The 21238-nt window shown below is 48.0% G+C and overlaps 1 protein-coding gene across 4 annotated transcripts in view; it reads left to right on the top strand.

Moving 5' to 3' along the window:
* Window positions 1-20856, top strand: part of BRD1 (bromodomain containing 1) — a 56690-nt gene extending 35834 nt beyond the window's left edge. The window contains exons 7-13 of one of the 4 annotated variants that reach the window (XM_060188809.1): window positions 885-1145; window positions 7099-7596; window positions 16109-16244; window positions 16558-16685; window positions 17849-17952; window positions 18236-18390; window positions 19624-20856. In XM_060188809.1, coding sequence (XP_060044792.1) covers window positions 885-1145; window positions 7099-7596; window positions 16109-16244; window positions 16558-16685; window positions 17849-17952; window positions 18236-18390; window positions 19624-19807 — 1466 coding nt within the window. In that variant the 3' untranslated portion in view covers window positions 19808-20856. Of the gene's footprint in view, window positions 1-884; window positions 1146-7098; window positions 7597-11653; window positions 11897-16108; window positions 16245-16557; window positions 16686-17848; window positions 17953-18235; window positions 18391-19623 lie in introns of those variants that run through there. The other 3 variants (XM_060188810.1, XR_009549394.1, XR_009549395.1) reach the window with 3 other exon arrangements.
* The last annotated feature ends 382 nt before the right edge of the window (window positions 20857-21238 follow it).

The following is a 21238-nucleotide window of genomic DNA, read 5'->3' as shown; positions in this document are numbered from 1 at the left end:
TAAAAAAATATTTATTTTATTTTATTCCCTTTTGTTGCCCTTGTTGTTTTACTGTTGTAGTTATTATTGTTGTTGTCGTTGTTGGATAGGACAGAGAGAAATGGAGAGAGGAGGGGAAGACAGAGAGGAGGAGAGAAAGACACCTGCAGACCTGCTTCACTGCCTGTGAAGCGACTCCCCTGCAGGTGGGGAGCCAGGGTTCGAACCGGGATCCTTATGCCGGGGTTCGAACCGGGATCCTTATGCCGGTCCTTGTGCTTTGCGCCACCTGCACTTAACCCGCTGCGCTACAGCCTGACTCCCGGGACCTTTTTTTTTTTTTTTAAAAAAAAAAATGAAATCTCAAGGCTAGCATTGGCATACAAACTCTTGATTGGAATAACTTTTAGTGATTAAAAAAAAAATATATATATATATATATGTCAGCATGTGCTATAACTCCAGTCAGGATATGCTAGCTCCAGCGAGTGCACATAAAGCCAGCATACTGGTCCTGTTGCCAGGTGGTAGAGGTCACACTTCTGAGGTCATTGTATTCTGTATTCTGCCTTCACCGAGCACAGGCTGTTTGTTGGTGTTCACAAGAGGGCCAAATTTGGTGGCACCAGACTGGCTTGGTGCATGCTCTAGGCACTTTTTCCATGTCCTTGGCCCAGAGTATCTAATACCCATGGACTGGAATACACCTGCCTCTGGTGCCAGCACCTTTCCTGCTAGCTCACTGTGGTGGATGGGCCTTTGGGGCTTTTAGCAGACGTGACCTGAGCCACTGGGTCATACGGCTGGGGTAGGGGTCCTGGCCAGCTTTACTTGGGAGGATATGGGATTAGTCCATTTTTAGTCACCAGTATTTGATGACTAATAGGAGTATTCTTTGACCTCAGTGGACAGGCTACTGAACCCAGCCAACAGGGCACACATGGTCTTGGAGGAGCAGCTGAGAGAGCTGCTGGACAAACTGGATCTCACGTGCGCCATGAAGTCCAGCGGGTCACGGAGCAAGCGGGCCAAGTTACTAAAAAAAGAAATTGCCCTTCTTCGAAATAAGCTGAGCCAACAGCACAGCCAGCCCCCTCCCGCAGAATCAGGTATTGGAAGCCTCGAAGAGGAAGGCACTCTGCTGGGGCAGGAGACAGGAGAGGAAGGTAAGCACACAGACTTGGGCCTCTGGGCAGGCCCTCCTACTGCGGGCCGAGTGCAGACAGTGTCTCTGTCAAAATGAGTTGATTCCCAGTACTCCCACTCGCTTTGTGTTGGGGATTCACAAAGCCCCAATCACGGAGTTCTTTGCTTTCTTTTTAAAAGACTTCACAATTCAAGCCATCTGAACTGTATCTTGGCACTTAGTTATGAAGTGTAAGGCACAAGATGAGATTCTCCCCCTGCCCCTTACCTTGGTTAAAATGTTACATGGAGTGGTTTAGGTCTTATGCCACCCTACCAGAATGGTTGAGCATGAAGGTGGCTTGTTTTGATGGGCAACAATTATGTGTTGTGTGAATGAGGCCGTGCCATTTAATTTGCACTAGTCTCTTAAAACGTTGCTCTCTGATGCTTTGAAGAAAGGAGGGAACTCACAGCTGGTCACCAGTGAGCTGGAAACTAAAGACAGAACTTCCTTCTGCCAATATGGCCAGACCAGCTGCCTGAAGGTCCTTGGCACAGCTCTTAGTTGTTGTGGAGGTGTGTCGAGGAAAGGATTTCTATTCAGGGATGTTTTATGGAAGGCAGATACGCACAGGAGAACTCCAGTCTGCCTAGTGGAACAACCACTGAAACCCTGTAGTGGAAATGGGTTTGAAATGGACTTCTGTGAAAGATTCAAGATGAAATGTTTGAGCATGTAGAATTTATTAATAGAGAGTTCTCCTTACTCGTTGTCTAATTTTAGTCTGAGCAGTTTTAGTTGCACAAAATAGGAGATGGAGTAAGATTCCCCCCCCCACCATAACTGTTGGTTTGATATATTATCCCCATCCAAATAAGGATTACAGACACTAAGACAAGACACATCCAAAATTATTCAATTTGCCAAACAAACAAAAAGCCCTTTTGTCTGCTATGCACATTTGTATCAGTAGGTATGTCCCACCAGGCTCATTGTGATGGCCATGCAGTTTCTTGGGGGTTCACCCCCATCTAGGTGGAGTCCATGAAGCAGAGGTTGATAATCGCCTTTGACTCCTCTAAATCAAAGCCATATTCTGTGGTTACTCTTCCTTTTTATCTTGGTGCATGAACTGGCTAGCATAAACCAGAGTTAGAGAGTTCTGGTAAGCTTGTATTTTTGTTTTTCTTCTTAGGAAATTTATCTTCTGTGCACACAAGTCAGGTTTTTAAAATTTATCCTTTTCTTCCTTGTATGTCTATTTTTGTTTCTGCTTTGATTCCTGTGTTTGACTTAGCATACTGTAAGATGCAGACTGCAGACTTCTTTTCGGGTAAACTAAATATAGACACAGGAGTGGAGTGAAGCCCCTCCCATCGATAGGTTACTTTTCTTCCCTGCCTTGGAGACTTTGGTGAGCTTTGTTCTAGGAGCATTGGGTGGCAGGGACCTTTGACAGCAGATCTCTCTGGGGTTTAGTGTGGGTTGGTTTGTCTGGCCTGTTGTCTTTTGGGGGATGAGACTCTAGCACATGGCAGTACTGGCAGTGTTCGCCCCTGGAAGAGGCTGTGTTTTCTTCCGGCCAGTCTCCTTAGCAGCCCAGGCAGCCCTGGTTGAATGATTTGCTTCTCTTTAGGGAGAACCACTCTTGGCCAATTATTCGCTCTGAGAAGAGTAGTAGGGAAAGTTTGTCAGCCAGGTTAATTCTCCATCATCAGAGTCGTTTGTCCTGCCAGTTTGGTGGTCTCCCTAAGCCTGCTTTGCTTCAAGGGTTATCCCAGCGGCACTTCACTCCTACAGTCTGGCCATTGACCCTCCCTTTGCTCATGATTCAAAGCAGAACCAGCTTTGCTGCCCTGGGGCAGCAGGGTAATTTTAAAAGGAAGTACATACAATGAAACTACTTGTCAAACCTCATGTCTTTTGGTAAAAATGAGAGAACTTGCAAGTCCAGTGAGATTATGAGGCAGGAATGCTTCTTCCCGTCCTGATTTCTAAAGAAATACTGAATCTCCATAAAACTGGAGAGGAAGCTGTATTTAATTATGTAAATACTGGTGAAAACAGCCCAACACAGATAGGTGTGAATTAGCATAGAAATCTTCACCTGTGTTAATTCCCATGGGACAAAAGCCAAGAGAATTCTGAAGACAAGAGCTCATTGCTGCACTATAACCATCATATTTAATAAAGTAACAACTCCTTAATATCAAATGTAGTGTCAATGTAATTTGTCACGATGTTGTTTCTATCTGAAGAAACTTGAACGGGAGTAATGGTAGGTTGTCAGTTCTGCTGGAGTGACTCACATGAAGGCAGGGGGTCCCTTGGCTTGGCCCTGAAGGAGGCCTGATGAAGGTGGTGGGCCATGTGCATCAGCAGTGGGCCTCCTTGCCCACGCTCAAGTTTGTGTTCCAGAGGGGTCTGCCGAGTGCCTTAGGTGCAGTGGTTTTCTTCATTGACTGCAGGTTACTGGGCAGGTGCTGGGAAGGTATTATTGGGACCTGGAGAGAACATTGATTCCCCATGCCTGGTAAATCCTGTGGGAGTGATTAGCAGGTCTTAGTCTCTGCTTTTCACAGAACGTGATTTGAGCTGATGAGGGTTCTGGGGAGGAGAGTGGGGACCTACAGGTAGTGGTTGCCATAAGGCTCTGAGTGGGGCTGGTCATGTGGTGAGTTTGGTCCTTTTGCAGCACTGTGGCCTTCTCACTGAAGGCTCGAGAAGGTTGGCTTTAGGGGCAGCTGAGATTCTGTACAGCTAGGCTCTGCTTTATTGTGCACTCCTCCCCGGAGCGTATGTACTTTATACACTGAAGTACACAGAGGTGTAGCTTTTTAGGGTGTGAGGAGAGGAAGCAGAAGCAGGGATGGTGATGTGACAGTGTATGTACCAGTTGTGGGCCAGAAATGGCCTGAAGGAATCCTCTTAGGATTTTGATTTGGAAGCCTTTGGCCACTATAGTTGGTGACCATCTGTTAAAATATTGTAGAGCTGTTCTTGCAGATTTGTCTTGTAGTAGCTAGTTTAGGTTAGGTATTTATTTATTTATTTATTGGAAATATTGACAAGGCTAGGTATTTTGAGTCTGAAACCATTTGAGTGGTTAATCATTTTTGTGTCTATGATAAGTTCCAATGAGTGGAAGTTCAGATGCTGATTTTTATTCTTACAAACTCTGATGAGTCTCTACAGTCAAGCCCCCCAGAGTTTGTTCTATAAGTTAATTGAGCGTGTGTCTTACATTCAGTGAGGTAACATGTAATCGTTAGCAGCAAATGACTTATTAAGAATTATTTTCAGGTTGTATATGCACTTTAGCCAGATTGCCCCTCTCGGGTCCTAATAAGTCCACACCTCCTGTGGTGGACCGGACAACATAGTGACGACTGATGGCCCACACAGCTGTGGATTTTACTCTCTTTGGTGACCTCAGAGGCAAAGGCGCTGCCTTTTCTGCTTCTTGTGTTTGAGGAAATTGGGACTCTACGGACATAGTGGCCTGTGTGGGTTCCTCAGCTCGTGGTGACAGTCTGCACTTGGTCACCTGAGCCCTCTGTGCTTGACCACTGCCTTCCATCTGTCCTTGTTAGTGCCCTTAAACAGTTGCTGTGAGCTGACCTGGCAGACCACAGACCACTGAACAGGGATAGTGGGCACTCAGGTGATGGCAGAGCAGGAACAGTGGGTACACAGAACAGCCACAGAACCACAGAAGGTGGGAGAAGGTGGGGGGACCACTGTTGCCCAGGACCTCCTTGTGTACGGCCAGGGACAGGGTGTCTGTCTGAGCCTGCCAGGCGGAGGAGGGAGCTGGACTGGGGAGGAGGACCTGTGAGGAGACCCGGAGAACTCTAGACCAGGAGGAGCTGTGAGGGGAAGGCAGGGAGGACCCATTTCACTGCATTTGCCACTGGCAGCCTTGCAGAGGCCTCAAGGATCTTAGGAGAATCTTTCTAGTGTAACAGTCATGATCAAAGTCTGTTACGGGGCCTGGGCAGGAAGAAGATGCAGAAAGTACAGTGAGGAATCTGCAGGACAAGGGAGGCGAAGACATGCTAGCTTGTTGTTCCCAGAGCTGGTTGAGCCTGTGTGTGCATACTCTGAAGCTTCTATGTCTGCACGAACAGCACCAGGGATTTAAGAGTTAATCTCTGTAAGAGCTTAGTCAATAACAAAATGTATTTAACAGTCCTACTTCTTCTTCCTAATGTTTTGGTCAGTATTTCTCTGTATTTTGCAAATACTTTGTTAAACCTATTTGTGATTTTAATCAGTAGATTGGAAGAATCTCATCACCCCCTCATCAGTATGATCCCTGATAGCTTAGCCCCATTTTTTTTTTTTTTTTGTAAATCCAATACAAATCTTTTTGTATTGGAACACCCAGTTCAATAATAAGCTTGTGTTTCTTGTTAAAACTGATTTCTTTGCAAGATGACCTTTTTCTGAGGAGACACTTTACTATGGTATTTGGCTTACCCACGGTGTGCTCCAGCATATTTCAAAGGACTTTTGAAAGCAAGTTGCCATCAAAGTGTACTAAGGCCTGCCCAGAGCTTCTGAGAGAAGAGCAGAGAGAAAAGTAGCTTCCGGTTTCATATCTGTGACACTACTCAAGTCAGCTAGGGAACACCCAGGAAATGATTACCCAGAGACACAAGTAAACCTGGAAGTAAACCCTGAGAGTGAGCTTTTCAAATATCTATTGCATTTAAAATATTAACCGTACACATTTCAGATGGTTTTGGGGAATTTTTCTGGTTTACAAAATAAAAACCATATTAATGACAATACTTTTTCTTGTTTTTTAAAAGATTTTATTTATTGATGAGAAAGATAGGAAAGACATCACTCTGGAACATGTACTACCAGTTATTGAACTCAAGACCTCATGCTTGAGAGTCCAATACTTGATCCATTGTGCCATCACCCAGACCACATGATAATGCATTTTCTTTAGGATCATTGAAGTCGTTAGTTTTGGCTTCCTGTCACATCCTGTAGCCAGAAGCAGTCTTGCTAGGAAAGAAACCCCTGTTGCCTCTTTGTGGTAGCAGCGAGTACCAGCAGGATACTGCCAGGGATGACCAGGACACAGTATCCTGGAGAACCTCTCTCTGGGCACTCACAAGCAGAGCAGCTTTCCAGGACAAAGACTTATTTTTATGTTTGTGATTTCTTTTTTCATTTCTTCTTTTTTTTTTTTAACGAAGCACTGCTCACTTCTGACTTAATGGTGGTGCTATGGAGAGAACCTGGGACTTTTGTTTCTTAGATGGAAAGTCTGATGACACCATCAACCTGGTCCTTAGTCATTTTTGAAACCCTTTGAGAGAGATTAGTCTTATTCCAAAAGTTGTGCTTTTATTCTTAAAGTCAGACTAAAGGGGAAAAAAAATCAATTGCACAGTAGCATTTCAGCGTATGTGCAGAAGTCAGCGTGGAGCTGAGCGATAGGTCTCCTGCTCTTGAGAACCATTCCAGCTGCCCGCCACTCCTTGGTATTGCCGCCAAGTATTCAGCCCTGGTCTGAATCAAACCTAAATGTTCCTTTGGGTTTGCTGATCTTCTGGCCCACGGCAGGGTTGTGGGGGAGGAATCCCTGGGGTCCTGGGGTGATCAGTTCATAGCTGTGGGAAATACTTTTTCTTCTTCAAGGTAAGTGATCGTAGAAATCATTGTGTGATGTGTTTAATTTTGGCTTATGTGAGATAATCTTTCAGTTTTTTTTCAGAGAGTAACTTTATGCTCCTGGGCACCTGGACCTAGGCGCCAGGCCACACCAACCTTGGGGATTAGGGAAAGGCACACAGTGTGACTGATGGTCACAGGCCACTGGGCCCTGCTGCTTAGCAGACAATTATGTGTGATGCTTTGTTTCCTTAATTGAATTAGTATTTTGGTGGACTTCACATTTGTAGTAAGTTTTATAATAGATTTTTATAATTATCAGTTTTCAAAAATCACTTTATTTATAATTTTTTCAGGAGATAAATCTCCCCCTAAACTTGAACCATCAGATGCATTACCTCTTCCTTCAAACTCGGAGACTAATTCAGAACCACCAACCCTCAAACCAGTAGAACTCAACCCCGAGCAGAGTAAACTTTTCAAAAGAGTCACATTTGATAATGAATCACATAGCACTTGCACTCAGAGCGCACTGGTAATCGGACACCCTCCAGAGCCCACTCTCGCCAGTAGTGGCGATGCGCCGGCGGCGGCGGCCTCCGCGGTGGCGGAGCCATCAAGCGATGTAAACAGACGCACCTCTGTTCTCTTCTGCAAATCGAAAAGTGTAAGCCCCCCAAAGTCTGCCAAGAACACTGAAACCCAGCCAACTTCTCCTCAGCTAGGGACCAAAACCTTTTTGTCTGTAGTCCTTCCGAGGTTGGAGACTCTTCTGCAGCCAAGAAAAAGGTCGAGGAGCACCTGTGGAGACTCCGAGGCGGAGGAGGGGTCCCCGGGAAAGCGCCTGGACACAGGTAAATGCCACAGAGCGCCTTGTTCTTGCCTTGCCCTGCCCTGCCCTGCCCTGCCCTGCCACGCTCTCTTTCTGGGGGGTGGGGTGGGGGTGGGGAGTGGGTCTCACGGCAAGTTGTTTGGGTGGGAGGGTACCACCTTCTTTGGTTCTGCTGATTCTTCTTGTTCAGAATTCTCTTAGTTCCCAGATAAGAAGACAGTCTGTGCTGGTTTTATTTGAAAAGCCTCTGCTACAGGTTGAGGCGGGCTGGGAAAGTCTGGTGTGGGTGGTCCCACCTGTCCTCCTGTGGGTTGTGTAGCTTCATATTGTGATCTGTGCTCCGTCATCTCATGTGGTGTGTGTTTCCAGGTAGACTTGTGAGAGGTGGGGCCTGGCCTGTAGAGTCTTACTGGAAGTTGGTTGGGGTGAAAGGCAGCCCACCGCCCAGTTGATGAAAGGACATTTTGATATTTTTCACTGTTCTTTGTAGCTTTATTAGTAACATATGCTAGATTATTGCCACCTGCTGACATGACACTTGGAAGTTAAGTGTTTCTCATTTACTCCTAAGCTTCTGTAACTTAACTCTGTTTTATTAACTGAGAAGTCCTCTTGCCAACCCTTTCCTGGACTTTTTTTATTCGGCTGAATGTCTCCTTATAGCTGCTTCTGATCTCAGAGGAAGGCCTGGATGGCCCCTCCTCTCCCTCTGGTTAGGCAGTCTGGTTGTGCATCTGAGAGTCTTCGGCATGAACTATCTCTGGCATCTCCCTGGATGGTGCTTGACTGGGCTCGCCCTCTGGGTTTGTGTTTGCTTCTGGTCCACTGATCTGTCTGCAAAGAGAAGTGGTATTTTCTTCTTCTGGTTGGCCTTTTATTTTAGCTGTGAGAGCACGGAGCTGGGGGACACAGCGTGGCTCTTTTCTGGCAACAAGTGAATCTGACAGGGTCAGATGGAAAATTACTGGGGAAACCCTTTGCAGGGCATTGCATCTGCTTCCAGACCAACTGTTGGTCTGGCTGATGGATGTGCCTGGTGGCGGGGATTTCTCAGGCCCTAACACTGACTTTATGCCCTGCGTTCTTTCTGTTGTGAAAGTAGCTTCTTAAAATCTTCCTTTTACCATGTGGGGAACTTTTGCACATGTTGTTAATTTTGTAGAAACTCTATTTTATTTTATTATTATTTTTTTATTTTAAAGATTTTATTTGTTAATGGGAAAGATAACGGGAGAGGAAGAACCAGACATCACTCTGGTACGTGTGCTGCCGGGAAATGAACTCAGGACCTCATGCTTGAGAGTCTAGTGCTTTATCTCCTGTGCCACATCCCGGACCACTAGGCATTCTCTATGTGCTTTTGTTTTGGTAGGTTGGACCCACATAGATAGATTTTATTTTATTTTATTTTTTGCCACCAAGAATATTGCTGGACCTTGGTGCTTGTACAGCTCCACTGTACCAGATGGCCATTTCTATTTTTTTTAGGTGGTCCAGGAGATGGCACAGTCAATAAAGCACTGTATTCTCAAACATGTGGTCCTGAGTTCAGTCTCCGACAGCACATGTACCAGACTGATGTTTGGTTCTTTTTATCCCTCCTATCTTTCTCATAAATAAACAAATGAATAAATAAATAAATAGTTTTTCTTCTTTCAATGCCTGTGGGGTTATCACTGGGACTTGGTGCTGCCACTACAAATCTGTACTGCTCCTGGAAGCCTTTTTTTCTTTCATTTTGGATAGGACAGAGAAATTGAGAGGGTGGGGGGTAGACAGAGAGGGAGAGATAGACCCCTGCAGATCTGCTTCACTGCTTGTAACATGATTTCCCTGCAGGTGGGGTGCTGGGGGATCAAACTGGGATCCTTGTGCTTTGTACTATGTGCACTTAACCCGGTGCGCCACTGCCTGGTCCCATAAATAAATCTTAATTAAAAAATTTTTTTATAGCGGGTGATATAGGGAGAGAGGAAGAAGGGGTAGGGGAGGTAGAGAGATACATACAGCACTGCTTTGTGAAGTTTATTTTTCGAAGGTGGGGACCAGGGACGTAAACCCAGCTCCACGTGTATGGTATTGCGTGTGCTTTACTGGGTGATCTACCATCTGGGCCCCCCTAGGCCTTTTTTAAAAAATAATTTATTAGATATATGTTGTTTCTAAATAATAGGAGCTATTTCAGAGTTCATAGATATAAAGAATAAAGATAGAGACTGAGCTTACTTTACAGCATTGGTAGGTTGCTCTTAACTATACCTTGGCCTTTCTTTGCCAAGTTTAGTGAAATATTTCTACCCCCTAGCCCCACTTTCTTTTGACTGGAACACTACTTAGATCTGGCTATTGGTGTAACTAATACAATAGGGGGTATACAAGTATACAAGTTCCATATACAGCTGCCCTCTAGGCGCTCTCACCTTTGTTTTAAGTGCATTGGGAAGTTAGTCCGTTGTAGGAGGTAAGTCAGGGTGTGTCTGCTTGCCCATGGTTCCCACACCCTGCCAGAATCTTTTGTCCCGTTAACAGCATGGGCTGCTGACAGTGTTGCTCAAAGACCTGCTGTGTAACCGTGCTCATGGAGGGGCTGTCTAGGACCCCCGATCTACCATTGACTTCTGAATGTCAGTGAAGCTGCATCAGGTGGTGATCATGGTGTCTGGGACACTTGGGCTCAATACCAACGACATCTGTTGTGTAAATGATGCCTCTGTTTCCTTCCACTCCCTGCACTTGAGAATCTTGCATGTTTTCTGTAATGTTGGTGAGTTCTCTAGGAGTTGACTGTTGACTTCAGGGGTGAGATCGCAGAGCATGCTTCTGGAGGAATGTTCTGGTCCCAGCTGAAACAGATTTGGGCTTTCTGATTGCAGAATGGCAGTAGTTGCAGGGATGTGTGCTGAGCTGTAATGCTCTCCTGTACACCCTGCGGGCCTCGGTAGCACTGGGATCAGAGGCCTCTGATCAGAGCGAGAGCTGACTTCTGCTCTGTGCTAGAGCAGAGGTGCACATCTGGATGCTGTTCATTCTGTGTCTGTTTTGGCTTCACCCCTGCCTGCTGCTTAGCGTGTCTCTGCAAGCCCTGAATTTCTTGCAGAGACACAAGTTCTCAGTCTGAAATCTTGGAAGTGTTCTAAATCTTTGGAATTTTCTAGATTCATCTGTGATCTGCCTTTCTGCCTTGTGGGGAGTTCTCTGTTTCCCCCCATGTGTTGCAAGATTTCCAAGTTAGAGTTAAAAAAAAAAAAGATGTGGGGCCGGGTGGTGGCACACATGTTAGAATGCGTGAGGACCCTTGGGAGTCGGGCTGTAGCTCAGCGGGTTAAGTGCAGGTGGCACAAAGCACAAGGACTGGCATAAGGATCCCGGTTCGAGCCCTGGCTCCCCACCTGCAGGGGAGTCGCTTCACAGGCGGTGAATCAGGTCTGCAGGTGTCTATCTTTCTCTCCCCCTCTCTGTCTTCCCCTCCTCTCTCCATTTCTCTCTGTCCTATCCAACAACGACGACATCAATAACTACAACAATAAAACAACAAGGGCAACAAAAGGGAATAAATAAATAAATATAAAATTAAATTTAAAAAAAAAAAAAAGAATGCGCGAGGACCCAGGTTCAAGCCCCTGGTCCACACCTGCAGGGGGAAAGCTTTGCGAATGCTGAAGCAGGGCTGCAGGTATCTCTCTCCCTCTCCATCATCCCCTTCCCTCTTGATTTCTGACGGTCTCTATCCAATAGACAAAGATAACAATAATAAAAAGAAGATGTGTTCTTTCTGAGATGCTGGGCCATCTTGCGCTTGTGGTCAGAAATGCTGTGAGTGAGAAGGCCTTTGGGGGTTCAGAGCTAATTCCTCTCCTCTGTGACTACTCATCTGTTTTCAGCATTGAGCCACCAGGCCAGAATGTCTTTGTTCTTTTGAGACTCCCGCTGGGTGACTCCCTTGTCACCTGACAGGGAGTGTCAGAGAGAGGGAGCACGAGGGCGGGAGAAGGGCCCGTCGTGTCCTTAGGCTGCTCAGGGAGGAGGCTGTTCTCTTGTGCCTTTCAGTCAGACTAAATGGCTTTTTCGCTGTTTTCCAGGTTCTCATTTTAACTACTAACATGCTGGGTAGTTCACTCTTTGGATCCTAATAATTTTCTCTTACTCAACCTGGACTGGACTTCTGCTAAGCGGTCATTTTGGAACTCAGAGGGATCACTGCCTCCTTGCATTTCACGTAATTCTTGCGGATGACGGTGGAAACCTCAGTTAAGCCATCCTCTAAGCAAAAATACAAACACCATCATTTGGAGGAGACCTGCCCCTTCCCACTCACCCCCTCTGTAAGTCCGAGCCAGACTCTGCCGGAGGAACGCGCTGGTGCCTGGGAACGCCGCGCCTTCCGCCAGCCTGGGATGTGTCTTTGGCTGCGGTCCCTCCTGTTGATAGGCTTGACTGAGGCACAGGGAGCCTTAGTGTCCAGTTGCTCAGAGGCCGGCTGCTTCCACAGATGACATTCGTGGACAGAAATTCTGATTCCACCCTCAGCAGGCACAGCGGGCCTGAAATGACCCAGAGTCCTGGGTTGGGGCATCTGGGTGCTTCCCGCCGCACAGCTGGACGATGTGGCCACACACCATTGTCCTCTCCCTCCGTGTCACACCTTCACTTGCGGTTCTGCCAGACCCCCTTCACCCTTTATTTCTCTCCCCTTCATTTCCTTCTGGAGCCCCACCGGATTACCGAGCTAAGGCATCTGTCTTCAAAGCTGAACATCGCCTGGCTCCTGTGCTCCCCCCTCCCCCAAGAGCCTTTGATCGTCTTGGGTCCAGGACACTCTTCCTTGCCCACCATCATAGCTTTGCAGAACCAGTTTAGGCAAACGCAGGGTGGTCGGAATCTTATTTGCTGTGATTTTGTTGAAAGGTTGAAAATGCACACACGATGCAATTCTCTTGCCAATAGTAAAAATAAAAATGTAAAAAAGTGACGCTGCTGCCCCAACACCCTGGGAGCTGAGTGTAGTGCTGTGCTTGCTGGCCCTCCAGCTGCCCCATGTCACCCGCGTCCTCTTCAGGGGAAGCGGAGAGGCTGCCTGGGTGGTGGCAGGGAGGGAGCACCTGCTTGCTCTGTCTCGTGGTTGGGCTGCTAACTGGAATGTTCTTCGGGCCCAGTGAGCATGCGGTGGCTACCGACCTTGAGGAACGTCAGAGGCTTCTTGTTGTAGAGGAGGTCCCCGTCTCCAGAAGATTCGTTTTAGTTATTGCCGATTGGAATCTCAAGGCCCTTTGGGGACCCCTCTCCCATGTGGCCCTTCATAGAACAGTCCTAGACGGGGTCTGAGGAGCAGCTAGGCCGGGGGCCTCTTGATGCAGTGTGTCATGCATGCCTTTGGGGGGGCCCAGAGAAGGTGTTTGAGTTTTTGCTTCACCTCTGATGACCGTGTGTAGGTCGCCTGATAGCAGGAGTGTTTTGCTCACCAGTCAGTCGGTGGCTCTTGGTTTTTTCCTTTCAGCCTCTTGTCGTAAAACTTTTTTTCCCCTTTGGTGAACTTTTAGCTCCTAGGAAATCACCTCATGCTGAAGTAGTCGCCGGAGTGCGCTCTGCTATGTGTAGCGCTAGACAAAGGGCTCTGTGCTGCATGGAGACCTGCTGTTGTGAATGACTCCTGGGCCTCTGCAAACCTCCAGCTCCCATGACATCTGAGCTCCTTTGTTGAGTGTTGTCGCCAGTTGTGGCAGGCCGGCCCCATGGGCTCACTGAGCGGCAGCAGCCAAGCTTGCACAGGACTGGGATGTGACTGCCACCAGGAGGAAGGTCTAGGCCGGCTAGTTCCACTGCTCTTGTGGGGCCCACTTCTAGTCAACAGTGGCCTCACCGCTCTGGGCTTGTTTCGCAGTGCCTGTACTTAGTAGGTGCTCAGTGACAGTCTATGGGTGTGCTGAACTGAACCCCCCCCCCCCACACACACACACACACACATCTTTTTTTTTTCTTTCTTTCTTTTCTTTATATAAGGAAACATTGACTAAATCATAGGATAAGAGGGGTACAACTCCACACAATTCCCACCACCAGAACTTTGTATCCCATCCCCTCCCCTCTGGGAGTATGAACCCAGGGTCATTATGGGGTGCAGAAGGTAGAAGGTCTGGCTTCTGTAATTACTTCCCCGCTGAACATGGGCATTGGCAGGTGGATTCATACTCCCAGCCTGTCTCTCTCTTTCCCTAGTGGGGCAGGGCTCTGGGGAATCGGAGCTCCAGGACATATTGGTGGTGTTGTCTGTCCAGGCAAGTCCGGTTGGCATCATGGTAGCATCTGAAACCTGGTGGCTGAAAAGAGAGTTAACATACAAAGCCAAACAAGTTGTTGACTAATCATGAACCTAAAGGCTGGAATAGTAGATGAAGAGTTGTCCCCCTCACATCTGTGCACTCTTAATCTATAGGAAGGTGAAAGGGGAGATGTTTATCCTGTCTTTATTTCCCAAATTATGGCTTTCCCTACGTATTTTTGCTGCTTCCGGCCATGAGGGAGCAGGAGTTTACATTGTTTTCGCCAGGCACAGGCAAACCCTGCCCTTCGCTTGGTTTCACAGCTGTCTACCACTTGTTTTAGGACTGGGATTAGCCTTTCACTAACTCCTGACCCCCATTGCTCCTTGTTGAGCTTTCCCAAGAGCCTCGACACAGCTGTCACTGCTGGCGACACTCACTTCACTAGAAAGACCTCTTCACTTGCAGGGGAAGGGGTATTGGATTCTGAGTGAGACTGTTGAGGATTTCTGAGCCTCAGCTCCATGTGGCTCCACAAGGAGTGTCTTCACAACTTTTTTATTGTTGTCGACCTGTACTGTTGCCATGGGGTGTGTCTGACCCTGGTTCTTGTGTGGGTGACATCTCGGGGCTTCCCCCTAGGACTTAGCTATGACCCTACAGGACTGTGGCTTCTGCTCTCAGAACTTAATCTTAGATCCTGGATGTTAGGCTTCATCTGCCTGGCTGGGTGAACTGCTGCTCACTTGCCTGATTCAGAATCATTGGGGCATTTCTTTTCTGGGGGATTGTGGCATCCTTTCCTGAGAACTGTGGAATCTTCGATGTCTTCCTTAACTTCTCTGTTGTCCCCAGCCTTCTGAGTCCTGGGAAAATATTCCAAACTAGAGCAATTTTTTTTTTTTTTTTTTTAACCAGAGCACTGCTCAGCTCTTGCCTTATGGTGGTGCAGGGGATTGAACCTGGACTTCTGGAGCCTCAGGAATGAGTCTTCTCTACATAACCATTATGCTATCTGCTCCCATCATAGAGTCATTCTTCATAGAGTTCCATGGTTCCACCTTTGTGTTAGTCCCATAATGTTACATGGATCTGTTTTTCTTTTTCCAGAGTAATTTGTTAGACTTTTACAAATGTGCAGATTCTGATAGTGACTGTTGCAATGATTGCTTATGCATGTCAATGGGGTGAAATGTGAAAAATCCTGTTTCCCTTTAAGCTCATTGTTAAATGTTAAATTCAACAGAAACACAGCAGATCTGGCATGAACTTGCCAGGAAGGTGCTTTTCTCTTCTGGGCGATTAGCAAATATTCTTGGCATCTGCTTTTTAATTTTTTTTTTCTTTTTCTTTGAGACTTTTTTTTTTTTTTTGGCCAGAGCACTGCTCAGCTCTGGTTTATGGTAGTGCAGGGGATCACACTTGGGACTTTGGAGTCTCAGGCATGAGAGTCTCTTTGCATGACCATTAAGCTTCTGCTTCTTGATTTCATAGTTGCCATCAAAGTTTATTTACTATATGTACAAAAATAAGCCATACTCATTGAAAAAACACAAACGTATACACAGCAGGTGAAAATAACCTGTAGTTTGGATATTCCTGGAAATAACTTTAAAAGAAATGAACTTCTGAAAATTAATTTTTAAGAATGGTGAGGTAAGGTGGGGCAGGATAGCTGTACATTCTCCTGAAGTCGGGCTTCAGACTTAAGGCTCTTTCATCTGCCCCTAGCCGGCCATCCCTTCCTGTGCTGATATTGCAGGCTGGGCTTAGGCAAATATGTCTTCCTTTTTTCCTGATATAATCGTTTCTCAAACACTGAGATGATGGTATTAGGTTTTGCGTAGTTACTTGGCATGTTAGGAAACCAGTGAATTTTGGTTTCTGGGGCTGACCTGGCACTACCACCCAAGGAGTTTCAGATGCTGTTGGGCACTCAGGTTGTGTTAGTGTCTCACCAGGGTGTGTGAGGTTCATGTTAAAGCCTTTCCTCTGAAAACCTAACTGTGTAGTTCCGTTGAAGTTGGGCTGGGGAACACACTCTAGTGGTGTCCACTAACGAAGTGGCCTTCAGGATATGGACTAGATGGACGGACTACTTACTCTAGGATGGCCAGAACACCTCCTTTGGGCCAGTGTTCTCTGTACTAGTTTATAATTTGTTGAGTTTGTTCTGCTCAGCAAGTACTTCTGTGTTTTGAGGTCTGCTGGGGGGTAACCGAGAAGAGGTTTGTTTAATACGCTGTGAACTCAAGACCTGTGTGCATTGGATTGCAGGTCTCACCAATGGCTTTGGGGGCGACAGGAATGAACAGGAGCTGGGCAGCACCCCAGGGAGGAAGGCTGCGCCCCGCCGACGCTGTGCCTCTGAATCCAGCCTGTCCTCTAGCAGTGGTCCACTCTGTGACTCGAGGTGAGGTCCTCTTCCCTGCAGGGCACTAACTAACCCCCAACCCATTCCTGTGATGTTCACTTGTTAGAGAGCTGAAACAGAGACGGGAGAGACCACACCATTACCCAACAATTGACTTGGTTTCACAATCTGTTCTTACATTTGTCCTTCTTTCCCAGTGCTTGCTTTCATGAGAATCTCATGCTCACTTTCAGCCCTGCTTGTCTGCCCTGAGGAGACCACTCTGTAACAGGGATTTCCACCCCCTACCCCATGTCTGTGTGTCTTGGGGAAACCGTGGCAGCTGCTGACTGTCCTGCTTCTCTCCGTCCAGTTTCAGTGCTCCCAAGTGTGGGCGGGGCAAGCCAGCCCTGGTGCGGCGGCACACGCTGGAGGACCGCAGTGAGCTGATCTCCTGCATCGAGAATGGCAACTATGCCAAAGCTGCCAGGATCGCTGCAGGTAAGCTTACGCTCGGCCTCCTTTTATGCCTTCTCTGATGTGTCCAGAATGCTGCTGGGATGCGAGCAACCACATAGTTCTTCTTCTAGCGTTTGCCCTTCTTCCGTAGCCAGTCAACAGGTCAGGTTGAAAGCTGGCAGGAGCTGCTTGTTGCTGGCTTTGAAAGTGACTGGGATCCATGTGGATTCAGTCGGCTAGGAAGGATCGTCAGTTTCCCCAATGAATGGGTACTCACGGGATGCACCACGAGAAGGTCGATCCAATGCATCCCAAAAAAACCACAGTGTCAGGTGTTGTTGGGAAATGGACTCTGTCCAAGTGGGAGCAGAGCCAGGGTCTCCAGTGCCCTTTGTCCAAGCCTTGCCTGCCCATGCTGCTTCCCATAAAGCAGTAGGTCGGTGAGGAACTTTCGACAGGACCTGCCACATGTCTGGGACCACCACAGGGCCAGTAACAACTTCTATAGTTTTTGTGTGAAGCGCTCAGCTCCAGTGGTTCCTGGGCATCAGTCAAAACCATCCACATCTCCTTATTTTTATCTGTCCTTTGCAGCTGAATGTAGGATGTGGTGGTGTGGGCCCTCAGCTTTTAGTACTGGTGGAGGGATAGAATCCATGGGACGTGGTTGAACTGGAGCCCTGGGAGGTGTACTGAGCAGGGTTTGGGGAAGCACCCACAGCAGGGAGGCACGTGAGCTTCTGAGCAGGGAGATTTATCAAGCCAGTGCCTTGAATAAATGTGGGTGGGCTTGGTATGGGTGCCCCCCCACACACACCCACCACACACACACTCTTAGTTTCCAGCGATGTTTTGTATATTGGATAGGGCTCCCTGCGGGGTTGGGTACATAAGGGAGGAGAGGGCAGTTGGTTCTTTGGAAGAAGGCAGGCCATGGGTTGATTCTGATATCATTGGAGAGGTAGACTGGGGGCACCTCTCTAGAGGGTTACATCGGGGGGTGAGACACCCACAGAGACTGAGGCTTGACTGTCTGCCTCTACAGACTGGGGCAGGTGCTGGGGGTGGCGGTGGCGGTGGGGGGTGGGCTGTAGAGGGAAACCTGTCCCTGGCGAAACCTCACATTGGCGTGGTGCATGTTGGGCCCTAGGGCTGTGCTGCCCTCTTCCTGGTTCCTTAGCGCGCTTTGTTCGTTCTTTCCCCAGAAGTTGGTCAGAACAACATGTGGATTTCGACTGATGCCTCTGTTCTCGAGCCCCTGAAAGTCGTGTGGGCCAAGTGCAGTGGCTATCCCTCATACCCAGCCCTGGTGAGCTTTGGGGATGGTGGACGTCCATTTGTCAGGCATGGCGGTGTGGTCCCGCTGCCCTGCCGACAGTGGAGACCTTGAGCAACATGGCTGTGTGCTTCCAGGCCTGGGGCTGCCTTACCCACCGTGGTGGGGGTGGCTGACTTACTGCAAGACCATGTGTGGGGTGATGGGGTGTTTAGAGCTCCTTTAAAGCCTTCTTTAGGGTGGAGACGACTTGGAGGGAGGAGGGGTATGTTGAGTGGGACTCGGTTGTGACCCACGCATGTGCTTCTTTGGGCAGATTATTGACCCCAAGATGCCACGTGTGCCCGGACACCACAACGGGGTCACCATTCCCGCCCCACCTCTGGATGTGCTGAAGATCGGCGAGCATATGCAGACCAAGGCAGATGAGAAACTCTTCTTAGTTCTGTTCTTTGATAACAAGAGGAGCTGGTGAGTGCAAGTGCCTTAAGCCACGGAGGAAGGTCTTGGGTTTGCTGGCTCTCTGTCTGGGTATCTCTGTCTGGCTCTGCTTCTGGCCTCCCTGGGCTCTAGGCACCTGGCGCCAACACATAAGCTTACCAGAAGCAGGGAGGTTGTGTGAACCCCTACACCCTGCTGCTGGTGGTCTCCACTGATGTTCAAGGTGGGGGGGGGACTCTGCTGCTGGACTGGGCTCCCCCACATTTCTTCTCCCACAGCTTTCTTTTCTGCCCCTGAAGTCTCCTCACCTGTGTGGATCTATACGTACTCACAGTAAGAGGCCAATGCCTTTGGCCTCACTTGCCTCAGCCCCCTGATGAGCCATGCTGAGACCCTGACTCCTCTGTTTGTCTGCTGTGCTGAAGGAGCCACTACCACAGTACTTGTCGGCAATATGTTGATGGCGGTGCCTGGAGATTTCCACACAGTTCCTCTGTCCCTGGGAATCATGGTCCTTCTGTACCCTGGGCGTTTAGTGTGGAGTCCGGCACAGCTTTTAGGAAGGTAGAGGTGCTCCATGCGCCTCGGAGCCGGCCTCTGTCTGCCTGGGCAGTCACGAGCACTGGCAGGGATACAGGGTTGAGTTGTATGGCAGGCAGGGTGCTGGCATCGTGCACCCCCGACCTCAGTCTTTTCCTCACCCTGACCCGTGCCTGGCCCGTGACAGCTGCTCCTGGATTAGTATAGAGGCTCATGCTGCGCCAAGTCCTGTCCTACTGCTGGGCTTCCATACCCTCAGAGGGTCTCCCTGGCCACGCCATCGACCTGATGCTGTGCCTGTGTCCCTGTGTGCAGACATGTACTCGTGCAAACCTGTGTGGGTGTGTGCATGTCTGTGCACTTAAGCATATGTGCAGTGGAGTGTTTCTGTCCTGTGTATGGCCTTGGTGGCCGCTCAGGAAAGACTACTGGGCACCTGCTTTGTGTCTCCTCCAGGAAGTGGCGGGTCCTGGGGCTGCTAATGGAGAGCTGGGCACTTGGTTTTTGTGAGTCCCCTACCCTGTGAGTCCAGACAGACTAGTTTTCCCTGCTAGTCGGATTGCCTGAGTGGCGTTTCTACTTGAGTCCAGAGATGGTTGTAGCAGCTGTGTGTTTCTGTCTGAGGGATAGGGAGCTTTGAGCTATGTGAATGAAGCATGGATAAGTTATTACGTATGGAGTTCTGACTGTCCCCTCTTTTATTTTATGTTTTATTTTAAAAAGGCAGTGGCTCCCGAAGTCTAAAATGGTTCCACTGGGTATTGATGAGACGATAGACAAGCTGAAAATGATGGAAGGGAGAAACTCCAGCATCCGGAAAGCTGTGCGGATCGCCTTTGACCGTGCCATGAACCACCTGAGCCGAGTGCACGGGGAGCCAGCCAGTGACCTCAGTGACATTGATTGACACCTGCATGCGGAGGCCAGGCTGCCGTGCCATTCATGGGCTTGTCCATAGTGTTGATAGGCTGTACATATTTGTATATGGTTCAAAACTTAACTTATTCTGATTTTTAGGTGTAGTTCTTTCATTCTTCCCTGGGGAGGGCGGGGGGGAGGTCTTATTTCCAAGCCTTCTGTGGAACCATCCCTGTCATGGGCGCTCTGAGGGGCTCAGGCGCGTCTCTAGGCGTGATTCTGTCCCCGCCACGGGTCACACTGAAGGGCGCCACTGGCCTCACTTCTTTGGTCTCTAGCTTTTTTTTTTTCCTCCCCCCCCCCTTTTTAAAAGACTTTTGAATGTTTAATAATTTTATAAATCATATTCTTTACACAGAGTACCACTTATTTAATAAGATGGGATGTAAATTTACAATGACAAATGTGTATTTTAAGAAAGAAAATGACATTATTTTGAATGGTACTTTGTGGAGAGGTGGAGAATAAATTTATGCCATGCACATCACTTGCAGATCACCAAAAACACTCCGCCGACCCTGTGCGGGCGGGGCGGGGCGGGGCGGGCACTTCCTCTGGGTGTTTGTCCTCTTCATTGTCCTCGTCTGCCTGCCTCCTCCCCCAACCCACCCCAGCTTCCCACGGGCGTGCCTCCCAGCAGATTATTTATTGTAGAAAGTGTATCCATTTGCTTTATAATGAAAAATAAATTTGCAAAAGTATATTGATAGGCATTTTTATACAGGCACATAAAATTCAACTTGCTTTGGGAGCAGGATGTGTTGGTGGTTCTATAAATGACTCTGGCTGTGTGTTATTTGATTTTGTAACTTGTAACCTTTTGTTTACAATGAGGGGCTTTCTGTAACTTGTTTTAATTTAGAACACTTTGGTAGCAATAGAAACTTTGGATACATTTTTGTATGGTACATGTGATGTATATAGAATTAGTACTTTATTTTTATTTTTAAGAGGTAAAAGCATTATGTTAGGGGAAAAGGTTGGGTGGGTTTCCAAAATTGCATTTTTTATATTAAAAAAATAAAGTCAAGATTTGGACTGTGTGGCCATTCATTCCTAACCACTGACAGGCATGCTGGAGTTGGGTATGGTCTGAATGCTGGTAAGGGGTGAGGGTTCCTGCAGCTTGTCACAGTCCGGCTCACTTAGGCACTTGATAGACCTTCACCTTAAAAATTCAGAGGTGGGAGTCGAGCAGTAGCACAGCGGGTTAAGCACACGTGGCACAAAGCGCAAGGACCGGCATAAGGATCCCGGTTGCATCCCCCAGCTCCCCACCTGCAGGGGAGTCAATTCACAAGTGGTGAAGCAGGTCTGCAGGTGTCTTGTCTTTCTCTCCCCCTCTGTCTTCCTCTCTTCTCCATTTCTCTCTGACCTATCTAACAACGACATCAATTACAACAACAAAACAGCAAGGGCA

The sequence above is a fragment of the Erinaceus europaeus genome, chromosome 4 (genome assembly GCF_950295315.1).
Source record: "Erinaceus europaeus chromosome 4, mEriEur2.1, whole genome shotgun sequence".
Taxonomy (NCBI): domain Eukaryota; kingdom Metazoa; phylum Chordata; class Mammalia; order Eulipotyphla; family Erinaceidae; genus Erinaceus; species Erinaceus europaeus.
The sequence above is the reverse complement of the archived record's forward strand: the minus strand, read 5'-3'. Positions and strand labels throughout refer to the sequence as shown.